At 34.4% G+C, this 12,545-nt stretch overlaps 2 protein-coding genes across 2 annotated transcripts; one reads left to right on the top strand and one right to left on the bottom strand.

Moving 5' to 3' along the window:
* The first annotated feature begins 1,127 nt into the window (after window positions 1-1,127).
* On the top strand, window positions 1,128-2,196 carry RpLP0-like (ribosomal protein LP0-like). Its single transcript, XM_073991651.1, has 2 exons — window positions 1,128-1,271; window positions 1,331-2,196. Exons 1-2 carry the CDS (start codon window positions 1,244-1,246, stop codon window positions 2,092-2,094), a joined length of 792 nt encoding a protein of 263 aa, XP_073847752.1. The 5' UTR covers window positions 1,128-1,243; the 3' UTR covers window positions 2,095-2,196.
* Sgf29 (SAGA-associated factor 29) lies at window positions 2,140-3,782 on the bottom strand. Its single transcript, XM_073991650.1, has 3 exons — window positions 3,666-3,782; window positions 2,979-3,600; window positions 2,140-2,442 (listed from the first exon to the last, which is right to left on the bottom strand). Exons 1-3 carry the CDS (start codon window positions 3,702-3,704, stop codon window positions 2,216-2,218), a joined length of 888 nt encoding a protein of 295 aa, XP_073847751.1. The 5' UTR covers window positions 3,705-3,782; the 3' UTR covers window positions 2,140-2,215.
* Between the last annotated feature and the right edge of the window lie 8,763 nt (window positions 3,783-12,545).

Genomic DNA, 12,545 nt, shown 5'->3' with positions numbered 1-12,545 from the left:
AACAACACCCAGTAACAATTTGTACAAATTTTGAGTAAACGAACACACACAATGAAAAAGAAAATGGACGAAAAACAGAGAAAAAAGTCGAACGCTGACAAAACTAAAAACTGTGAAATAAAAGACGAAAATTGATTTTTTATGTTTCTTTTTGACTTTGCTGCCAGATCTACCATTTTTCCGTTCCTTTACTTTTCTGGTAAAAATGTTCATGATAGAGCAATTTTGACACTTTCCTCTTCTACCACCCTTACTATTAAAAAAGTAAAGGAACAAAGCTGATGTCTCAACGATAAAAATCATTTTTTATTTTTTCATTTGTTAGTACGAAATAAGGAAATGCCTAAAAATTAATGGAATTTAAACAACTAACAACTAAAGGACTTCGCTAGATATCAATTTTTCAATGTAATCTCCTTAGGTCATAAAAAGCTCGATTAATTAAATTAATTAAACAACTAATATTTTTTCACCTTTGATTGAATATTTTGGAAAACATGAATTAAAACTCGCTAGATTTTCTATTTGAATGTTTCCATATCATTCCACTAAATGCATAATTTCTCGCAGAAATTAGAATTTCTGCAAATATGTTTGAGGTCGCTGAAATTAATTGAAAAATGAGAAGCTATTTCAATCTTATGTATTTGAAATCAAAGAGTACATTAGGGCTTTACTTTTTTTAAACTAAACAAATTACCACACAAATGTTGTACCGCCTCTATTAGCGGTGTTTTGGTTTGCGGCACGTCGTTCGGACTTGGTGGAGGTTACATGTCATTGATATGAAGAAGTCTTTATGAGAAATAGTTTTTTCTGATATTTTTTCTTCAAAAAACATATATACACCTAATATGCATCGAACATAGAAATAAATATATAAAATGTCGTATGGAATTTGACACTAACAGTACAGCCCAGTTCAGTCAGCTGGGTATTACTGTTACCTTTTATTGTTCTACCATGAACATTTAATAAGTAAAAAACACTCCTATTATTTACTCATGGGTGATTATATACCACGTACTGGAAAAAACCTATTGTTAAAACATTTTTTTTAATTGCCAATCGCTAACGTTGGCAATTCATAACATTTTATAAATATGGCCACATTATCATAAATGTCATTTCTCTCCGTTGTATTTACTTATTCTGACTCTTGTTTTGTTTTGCACGTGTTTGAGAAGGCTGCAATTATATTTTTTATTTTATTAAAGACTATTTTTCTAAATAAAAGAGAAAAATGCCAAGATCCAAAAGAGATAAGAAAAGTAAGTAAACCGCATTAATACGATTTGTACAATTACTAATAATCTTTTCTTCTTTGCAGTTTCCCTCACCAAAACCGATCGCAAAGGTCTCGCTTGGAAACAACAAATCATTGAAGACATCCGAAGATGTGTGGAAAAATATCCCAATATTTTTGTATTTCAAGTTCAAAATATGCGTAACAATTTGTTGAAGGATTTGCGGCAAGAATGGAAACAAAATTCACGGTTTATTTTTGGTAAAAACCGTATTATGCAAATCGGTTTGGGCCGTACCAAAGCCGAAGAAGTTGAAACAGATTTGAGCAAATTGTCCAGAAGACTGACAGGCCAAGTGGGTCTATTGTTCACAGAAAAAAGTAAAAAAGAGGTATTGGAATGGGCTGAAAATTACTGGGCTGTTGAATATGCACGCAGCGGTTTCAAGGCAACAGAAACGGTGGTATTGCCAGAGGGGCCCTTAGAAGAATTTTCCCATTCCATGGAACCACATTTAAGATCACTGGGATTGCCAACGAAATTGCAAAAAGGTGTTGTAACTCTGTACTCTGATTATACGGTGTGTGAGGAGGGCAAGGTGCTGACACCCGAACAAGCTAGAATTCTCAAATTGATTGCCAAACCAATGGCCAAGTTCCGTTTGACCATGAAATGTTCCTGGACCAAAGCAGATGGCTTCGAATTGCATGTTCCCGATGATATCAACGATGATGAAGAAGACAAAGCTGACAGTGGTCAAGGTGAAGAAGTTGACGACGATGATGATGACGGCGAGGCAATGGAACAGGATGATGATGAAGACTCCGATGAAGATGAGGATGATTAGGTTTTACATATGTATTTATGTACTGCAAAAGCAAATACCCTTAAGTTAGTTGAAAATATAGCATAAGATTTATTTTTTCATTAAAACTAAATTTATATAAAATTGGTTGATTGGTGTTGATTTATGCTGAGGAGGAAACACTGCCGCTACCACCCCCACCACTGCTACCACTCTTTTTAGTGGATTTATAAACAATGACATAACGTTGAGCCACTGGCAAAGGTTCTGCATAACCATTCGAATAAGAGGAATCCTCAAAGAGTACTTCATAATCCTCGGTCGCAGTTTGAGGTAGTCTGTGTATAATGGCCTTGTAGAAACATGTCGTTTGGGGATATAGAGCCATAACTAAAAAGAAAGAAACTACATTAATTGCTTGATAGCAAACAAGTTTAAAAGTTTCATATTCAGTTGAGGGTCCCACCTTACAACCAATAGAGTTTAAAATAATTTTTTAAGATAACCAACATTTTCATATCGGTTACTAGCGAGATACTGAAATTTGGAGGCATATTAAAACAGAATAGATCTTCGGGTATGCTGCTCTGAGACACACTTCACGCCTCAAGCATTTTGTTCACCCCATTTATTTCGTTGTGTCGCTGAAGAGATTCTGACTTCAAACGAGATTTCAGTTATCTGAAATCTAAGTGTATTATGTTACAACTTAGTAGACTGTAGCGTAAGTGTAAACCTAAGGCTCAAGTCCAGTTTTAGGTCCCTCTCTTTGATTGCCGTTGAAGTCCCAATTATAACCATATATTTTTGTCGAGGAATTCCGCACATTCCGAGATACGGGCCTTCAAACTGGACTTATCCCAAACAAACAGTGCCAAACTATTCTCAACGATATTACAGGGGACTTGGATTTCGCTGCTACTTACCCACTGTATCCTTGGGAAAGAGAGCATGCCCATCTGTCTCAGGGTTGGCTCTCATTAAGGGCAGTGGTATTACTTTCCTCTTGCTCAGAACATGACGATCCTTTTGTTCTTCATCAATATCAATGACATCGTACTTATTTTGACGATGTAAAAAACTAACCACCTCTGCTAATATCCAATTCTCCTCCTCTTCCACACCTTTGACTAAAGCTGCAACATTATCACCCACTTTAGCGATATAATTACTTTCTGCTGGTATGGCTCCACACAAAGGTGGTACTTTTTCTCCTGGCTTACTGACAAATAATGGAAGTGTCTGGGCTGATATTTGTACCATTTTCATTAGTGCACCTCGACGAATAGCCTCCTTATTGCCAGCATTACGTGCCTGTATACGACGTTCATTGCGTATGTTTCGAATTTCATGTATCTTTTCGAGAGCTTTACGTATGGTGTCCTCTTCGACTGCGGCATCTTGCAAACAGGCTTTATACAAACTTTTCATCTTTTGTACCGGCATATTGCTTTGTTGTGCTCGCGTTAAGCCATTTATATTTGTTTCCGATCGTCTTCGCTCATCGTCAATTTGATGAATCAAACGTTGTATATCCTTGAGACGTTCCTGGAAAGGAAATTGGTAAATGGTATTAATAATAAATATTTTGTTAAGTGTATTAGTAAATTTACCTGTATTTGTTGTGCCGCATTTTCCGCAGTTAAAGGCATTTTGTAATTTTAATTCTGAGTTTTTCCAATTTTCGCGTTATATTGTAGTTCTATTGTTTATGTCAAGGCGTTTGTTTACTTTTGATATGATTTCAAGGGTTGCCAACGTATTTGAATACATATAAATCATTGTGAATTAATTCTTGCAAATCGATTGCAAGGCATGAATCAAGGCAAATTTATATAAGGTAAATGCATGAATTACAACAACTAAAAAATTTACAAAAACAACATTGTTGTTATTGAAAATTAATTGTCAAAGAAGATATTGAATAATAGGGTAGTTCCAAAAATTGTTTTTAGAAAAACATAAATACATTTTGAAAATCCTCTGAAATAGAACAAAACTAAAAAAACTAAATTTGCAAAAAAATAAGAATACAGCTGATTGTCACTTCTACCTTGTATAAATATGCCTTGGCATGAATTATAAGTTGGCGTCATGGTACAATAATACAGGTTCAACGGCAAAAACAGCGGATCACATTAGTTCTCAAATTGCATTATTGTGAATAAAATTGCATACAAAATGTAAACAAGCAACAATAACGCATTATTGTGAACAATTTTTGACGTTTGGTATGATAAATGACCCGATTATTGTTATCGATGTAACACCTTCTTATTCCGCCATGAATAATCGGGCCATTTACCACACCAAACGTCAAAATAACACATTACTGTGAATTGCTTGTTTCCTTTTTATGTAATTTTATTCACAATAATGCATTTTGACAACTAGTGTGATAATCAGTTGTTTTTGCCGTTGTACCTGTATTAAGCTGTAAACAGATACAACGTTTGGGTAAAGTTTTGTGTCGTTTTGGCCGTTTTTACACTGTTGGGCATGATGCCGAAAAATTCAAATTCATTTGAAATATATGCCGGCAAACAGATAAACGCTGGACTTTGGTATCGTCGTCGCCCTGTTGTTTTTGTTTTTTTCTTGACGCCCAACGCAAAACTTTAATCAAACGTTGTATCTGTTTTCAGCTTTATTGTGCCATGTTCTTCATCAAAGTGATATGGGCATGGTACAAATGTACAGGTAGCCGCATCGGCAATTGTTGGTAACATAAGATGTCAAAACTTGACATCAATTCAATGCAATGCAATGTTACCATCAGCTGGCATGATAATGCTACCTGTATTATTGTACAATGGATATGGGTATACATTAGAGCTGGCAAACCATCGATATTCCCAACATTAGATATTTTCGATATAATGTTTTAAAATATCGATTGCTATCGATATTATCGTTAAGTTGTCATTGCCATTAATTTGGAGATGAAAATGGCGGAAATGTCAATGTTTTTCGTGAAATTATGCAAAAGTAGTTCACAGAAATGTAAAGGAGAATAAACAACTGGTTTTATTTTATAAAAATGTAAATAAATACTGTTTATTTTACCGAAAAATGTGTATGTGTGACTACGGACTTACTTTCTTACCCACAAATAACCGAAAAGCAGCGACATTTCTATTTCTTTCAATGGATTTCAGGTTAGGGGTTTTTATTCCGATAATATCGATAGGCAAAACTATCTATCGATATTGAATATTTAAATAATAATCGATAGTGCCATCGATTTTTTGCCAGCTCTAGTATACATATGTATGCATTTTTTACGAATAGTCCCGGTCTACACTAGAGTGATTTCATTGAAAAAATTTCATGAAATTATGCGTCTCTAGATCGACTTCCATAGTAGAGTAAAATCATAAAATTGCTGCACTGAGGAATTCGATTTAAGAACGCCTAATTTCATGAAATTTTTTAATGAAATGTGGACCGGGACATAGGACGCGCTCTATTCTCGTCTGTACAACAAAGACCGTGTTTAGACATTCAAATTGGAAAGACAATTTTTCTTCTCAGTTTCTTTTAAAATTTTCTTTTTGTTTAGACACGGAAATCATGTTTGTGTCAATTTTATAATTTTTCTTATTCTTCAAACTCATTTTCTCATTGCGCCGTTCAAAAAAAGAAAGCCAAGGCAAAATTGTAATGAAAAGTAAAAACGGACGTGTATGATAAACAATTAATTATGAAAGGAACCCTTGAATTGCATTTTAATTTTGATATTTGCAATTATTTCGAATTGTTTTTGTTTAAAAAAATAGTTTTTCCTCCAAATGGTTTTGTTTCAATTGTCTCCGCTGTTGTTTGTATCTCGACAGAGAAAATAAAATGAAAGAAAATGCAAAAACTAATCTGCAGCCAACTTCGGGTTGTATACGAAGAAAAACGAAACAAAACAGAATTTGCCAGTACAGAAGTGTGTGTACCCCCTCTTATTCCTCTCTACTCCCTCGCCCATAAACTCAATTTTCTTTCCCATTAACTTTCCCTGTATAAACAGGGACAAAAGGAACACCGCTGTTTTGTTCGTTCACAATATAAATAATGAAAACAAAAGAAAACGAATGAAAAAGAAAATTTTGCCGTGCAGAAGGAGTTACATATATACAGTGATAGTTGCTATGCATAACATGTATAAAACATACCGTGTATAAATCCCTTTACCAGTAGTGGGATTCTGTAACTTTTTTTTCTACCGAACCGATATTGATAATTAACGAAAATTTTCGGTTGAATTACCGAAAGTGCTATTCTGTAACTCATGCTCTGTTCCAGAACCTGCAAGAAGCTACTATTTTTTACTACGGTAGCATTTTTTCCTTAATTTTATCGAAAAAATAGTAAAAATTAGTAGATTCTGGCAGTTCTGGAACAGATCATCAATGTTATCGATACAAAAATTTTAGCGACGAATGTCGGTATAATGACGGAATTTTAATGAAGATGGACGTCATTTCAGAATGAAAAGCGTATATAAATTATTCTAATCTTTAAACGTTTCTTGTTATTTTTAGGAGAAATGGGAAAAAATCACACTTTAAACGAAATAATGCTCATTCAAAGTTAACATAATGGAAATTTCTAATGAAATTATTTAAATGACTATTGCATATAAAATGATTATAGCTGTGTTCCAGAACTAAAAAGTTTTTACAATTTTTACGACTTTTACTCGAAAAAGCGTTCCCGTACACAAAAAAGTTGTAAAATGTTCACTTCTCTTTAAACAAAAATGGCGCTGAATGACGCTCTCTTTTTTTTTTTTTTTTTTGTACTTCATACAACTATCGTCAAGTCTGTTGGTGTTAACACAGTGTTATGCCACCAGGACTGGGTAATGGTTACTTTAACCATATGAAGTACTCATTTATTTAATTCTTTCTTATGTTACAATGAAGCATTTGTATGTATGTGTAAGTGTTTACAAAGTTAATACAAAGAAAGATGAGAAATAAAATATAATCAAAACAAAAGAGAATTAACTATGGGAAATGTAAATGACTTATGATAAGTTATAAATCAATTTTATATTTTAATATAAATTTGATGAGTTCGCCCCAATGTTGTGGATTCTTCGAGGCAAGGACATCAGGTAAGTTGCTGAAGTTATTGAAGATGTTGTAGTTTTTGCGTTCATTGTTATATTTTTTGCAGTGAAATATGATGTGTTTTTCATCTTCCACTACGTTGCAGCAATCACACAGATTTGTATCCGACATACCAATTAGATGGAAGTACTTTTTTGTGTAAGTATGACCTGTTAGCAGTCTATTCATAATTTTTATAGCTTCTGGTTTCATTTTAGAGGATTTGTGCCACGGCATTTTTGCGGGTTCCGGAAAGAATTGTGCAAAATATCTTCCTTTGGTTTGACACGTTTCTTTGTAGAAAGTAACGAATTCATCCCATAGCGTTGCTTCTATACGTTTGTAAGCATCCGTAACAGATAGTTGGAGTGGAATAGTACATCCAGCCTCAGCAGCATGCTTTGCAAAGAAATCAGCTTTTTCATTCGGTGCAAAACCAATATGTGATGCAGTCCAAATAAATGACACCTTATTAATGTTTGAATTAATGACTTTGTGTAAGATGTTGTATGCCGTGAAGTTGCTGCTTGTGTTATTTTGTAGCAATAGGATTGCATTTTTGCTATCAGTAAAAATCGCTGCACTGCTTACTCCATCTTCAATTATGATATCGATCGCTTTATCAATGGCATGAAGTTCACCTGTGAGTGAAGACACCTTGTTTTGAATTTTAAAAAGAAAATTTTGGTTGGATGAAATGTTGCAGACCGCACAGCCGGCACTGTTATCACTTATGGAAGCATCTGTAGCCCAAATCGAAACACCTTCAGATTTGAGTTCATTTAGAATTTGAGAATAGTGTGCCTTAAAACATTCTGCGGATATATTTCTTTTGGAGAAGTTGAATGTATTTAGTTGGAATTCAATCTTTTCAGCGCAATTTAGATTATATCCAATTTGTAGATTATCAAAAATAGTTTTGAATTTTGTGTACACAAAGCCAATGCTGGTTTTTTTTGATGGGTGAGATATGAATTGTTGATACAAGTCAGGATTATATATTTTTAGTCTGATAAGCTCCTTCGAAGCCAGTTGTTGGGCTCTTAGGTCCGTTGGGAGAATACCAGCTAGAGCACAAACAACGTGATTGGGGGTGGATGGCACCAGGCCAAGGTTCCTTCGTAGTATTTGGTTTTGAAAGCTTGTTATTTTTTTATTTATATAGGAAGGTCTGTGCGCCATGGACGATATGGCATATTCAGTTTTGGAAAACACCAGAGATTTGGACATGTTAACAGCTTTTTCAGGCTGAATCCCCTGTTTTGGGCCGGAGATTAATTTTAAAGCATTTAGAGTATTTTTGCAAGAAGAGATGACATCTTCGTAATGTTCTTTAAGAGAAAGGCTGTTTTTGATACGCCTTCCTAAGAACTTTATTGAGTTCACCGGATTCACTCGGCTTCCATTCAGAAGAATATGTGGTATTTTACGGCCACCTTTAGCAACATACATGACTGAGGTTTTTTCTACATTCACATTCAGGTTTAATTTACTTAGAAAAGATACAAAGATTGATGCTTTTTGTTGCAAGATATGGTTCGCACTTTCAAAATCGTAACTGTTAACAAGAAGAATAAAGTCATCAGCATATTGAAACAAATGGGTGTTATTATCTGAGATTCCATGTAAACCCAAGGTATATAGGTTGAACAGCGTAGGACTTAGGCAACTGCCTTGAGGAATGCCATTATATATTTCCAGAGAGGAAGTTCCCATAATTAGAGATCTTTTACATAAGAAGTTAGTGATCCACAGCCGAATTTGTGTTGGGGTCTCGAGCTCTTCTAAAATTTTGCAAAGGCAAACTATGTCTACGCAATCGTATGCCTTTGAAACATCCATTGATAGTAGAATAACCTTTTCATTGTTTTCTTTATGTATGCTTACTGTGTTTAAGATATCATTGATGCATGTTGATGTGGAAACATGTTTCCTATAGGCGTATGATTTTGGAGGAAGTATATTGTTGTCCTCAATAAATTGGTTGAGTCTTTGTTTGACCATTAAGTTAATTATTTTTGCAAAAACTGAAATCAGTGCTATCGGTCTAAAGTTTGTAGGAATATCCAAATCTTTTCCTTTTTTTGGAATAGGAACAATTTTAATTTTTCTCCAATTTTCGAGAAATTCACAGCGGCTCCATAATTTGTTGTATGCTGAAAGAAGGTTTTGTTTGTTTCCTGAAGATAATTTTCCTACCATTTCGTAAGTAATTCCATCGAGACCAGCTGCGGATGGCTTTTTCTTTTGTTGTAGAACATAGGTTAGTTCATCCATAGAGAAATTGAAAGATTGATTATAATACGAGGTTGGAGTAATAATTTGAGTGTTATTAGGGACCTGATTACTTAGATGTTGCAGGTACAGCTCATTGTTGTCAGGACACCATTTTGAATTTGGTTGACCTTCTAAAGTGTTTCTACAAGATTTAACATATTGGAAGAGAGCTTTTGAATTGGAAATAGAATTTAGTTGTAAGAGCTTATTAGCTTTTGCTTGTCTTTTGGCATCAGCAACAGCTTTTTTAAAGTTATTAATAGCATCAATGGCATTTTTCGCATTTTCAGAGCTTTTGTAACCAGCAAATTTCTTTTCTGCAGCATCCTTGAGGCGACACAGTTTGTTCACATCATCATTCCACCAAGGCTTTAGCTTGGTATTTGGTCCAATCACGAAGGTAGATTTTTTAATTAATTGAGATATGTCTCCTTGAATTGCATTCATGTCCGTACTGATTTTAATATTCTCAATGTTTTTGAAAAGGTGTTTTTTTGCAAGAAACAGTTGACCATTAGGTTTGCAGTTGTTCAAAGTTATGAGTATGGGTTTATGATGACTTCCTCCCATTGATATATTCATAACTTTCCATGTTAAAGGCATTACAGAGTTGGTGAAGGTAAGATCTAATACGGAGCCAGCAGAATTGTCAAACATATTTTTCTTAAAAGTTGAAGAACCATCATTCATACAACGGAACGCAGAACAATCCATCAAAGTTTTTATAGTGGAACCTCGAACAGTATCGAAGTAATCCCCATAGGCTTTACATCTAGCATTGAAATCTCCAGCAATGATAACATTTGGCTTTCCTTCGAGGAATGTTAATAGTTTTAAGAGCTCAGCCTTTAATACATTAGATTTTACAGTATGTGGAAAATATACTGATACAAAAATGAAGTTATGGGAAAGGTTTGTCGTTTCGCATATTAAAATATCCAGGTTTGACTTGAAATATAACTTTTTTATGTTAATGTTGCTTTTATATGCAATAGCAACACCACCATAGTTATCACTTCTTTTTTTGAGGAGTAATTTATAGTTTTTAATATATGAATTTGTTGCATTCTCATCGACGTTAAAAATTTCACTGAGAATGCATATATCAATCGATAGTTTATTTAGATAGATTTCGAGGTAGTTTTTGTTTTTGTTCAGACTTTGGATATTATGTTGTAGGATTATCATTAGATGTATTGATGTTGGTTGTTGCAGCAACTTGGGCTGCATTTATTGAATTGAAAAAGCTGTTTAAGATTTGAAGGCCTTCAGGGCAGTTAGCGTTAGATAAGATAGAGGTCATTTGTTTGGTAAATGTTGCTAGTATTTTCTCATATTCTGACACTTTAGTGAAATTATCACTTTCGAAGACTGGTTTTGATGGAATCATAGGCTCTGGATTTGCAGTTACTAGAACATTTTTTTTAATTGGAGCAGCAACTTTACTAAATTTGGTTTGGATTAGTCTTTGATTTAACTCTTGACCTAGAGTTTTTTTGGGTGGTTTCGAATTAGAGGAAACAAGAGGAAACTCATTTTCGTACTGAGGATCTCCTAGAATGGCATAGTAGTTTGGCGTACCCATGTTTACACATTCCTTCCTTGAAAGGTTAGAAATGGCCATAGCTTCTCTGATGCTTCTTTCCTGAGCATATCTTGAACATTTTTTTTCATCCATTGCATTGTGATCAACACGGTTACAAAGGATACATTTACGTAGAGTGCATGGTTTAGTAGTGCATTTGATGGTGGACAGGCAGGTATCACATTTTGGTTCAGTGCAATTACTAGGACATTCTATGTCATTTCCACACAACAGACATCTTTTTCTTGATCTGCATCTTATGGCTATGTGGCCCAAGCGACCACAATTTTTACACAGTCGTATAGGTGGTACATACATCTCTGTCACAATTATTGAACTAAACATTTTAATCTCTTTCACCACAAAGTCAGCTACCAGGCCAATTTTAATGGTTTGAGAAGGAACGTAATCTCCCTTTTCATTTTTGTATTTAAAACGATATACTGATATGGCTTTAAATTCATTATCTTCATTGTTTATCTGGTCTACAATCATTTTCCCGGAGAAGTCCACAGGGACAGATTTTACAACATAAAATTTTTGAAGAAACCTATCGGGTATGAAAGCTTTTAGCCCAACGTTTTTGAGGTTTGGTTCTTTAACAAAATTATTTGCTGCCATGTAGTTGTTGAAACATAAACGGAATGTGTTGTATCCTACATTTTTCGAAACATAATGAGTAGAAATGTTAACACTTGCTAGTTTGGCGTACAGATGTAACTCAGAATTCTTCCTTCTTGAGCTAATTGGTTCTTCAGAAGTTACCAGGACATAAAAAGGGCCTGGATGCTCTTCATAATATAAAATTTGTTGATCTCCATAGGAGTCAAAGTTGTGAAAATCTGAGGAATTGTTATTAAGATTGAGTAAATTATCTTTTGCTGGAGGGTTCGATGAGTTATTAATCGACCTTTCCGAAATATTTTTGGTATTGTTGTTTTCATTAGATGAATTGTTTATGCTATCGATGATATTTTTTAATGATGATGAAGTGGTTTGAGCTGATTTATTTTCTGATGAATTTGTTGGCATTTCATTTATATTTGCTGTGTTGGTATTTGTTTGTAGATTTTTGGTAGATAAAGACGACTGGTTGTTTTTAAATTTCTTGCTTCCAGGATTTATGAAGGTAGCTTCTCTTCTCCTCGTTTCTGGGCGAGGAGGCGGCTCCTCGTCCCCCATTGCAAAAAAACAAGAGTTTAATTAATGTTTCTTTTGCAGAATAAAAAAAAGATGCAAAACAATTTGTATACAAAAAATTGTTTATGGTAGGATTGTATGAGTGTGTGTTTGTGTGTGTCTAGCAAAAGAGCAAAAACAAACAAAGCAAAGGCGACCCGCGCGTATTTAGTCTAGCATCAACAAGAGTTGAGAGACGACTGGACGCTCTCTTTAAAAACTTTTTACACGACAAATTTGGGCGAGTAAAAAAATAGTAACATGGTTGCCGGCGTCTGATTGGCTGATACACCGACTTTGACATTTGTTCCAGTTTTTTTTGACGTATTTACCATTTTTCCGTTCCC

Source organism: Musca autumnalis, unplaced genomic scaffold (genome assembly GCF_047663935.1).
Source record: "Musca autumnalis isolate F117 unplaced genomic scaffold, ASM4766393v1 scaffold_5, whole genome shotgun sequence".
NCBI classification, from domain to species: Eukaryota; Metazoa; Arthropoda; class Insecta; order Diptera; family Muscidae; genus Musca; species Musca autumnalis.
This window is presented reverse-complemented; position numbering and strand designations above follow the sequence as displayed.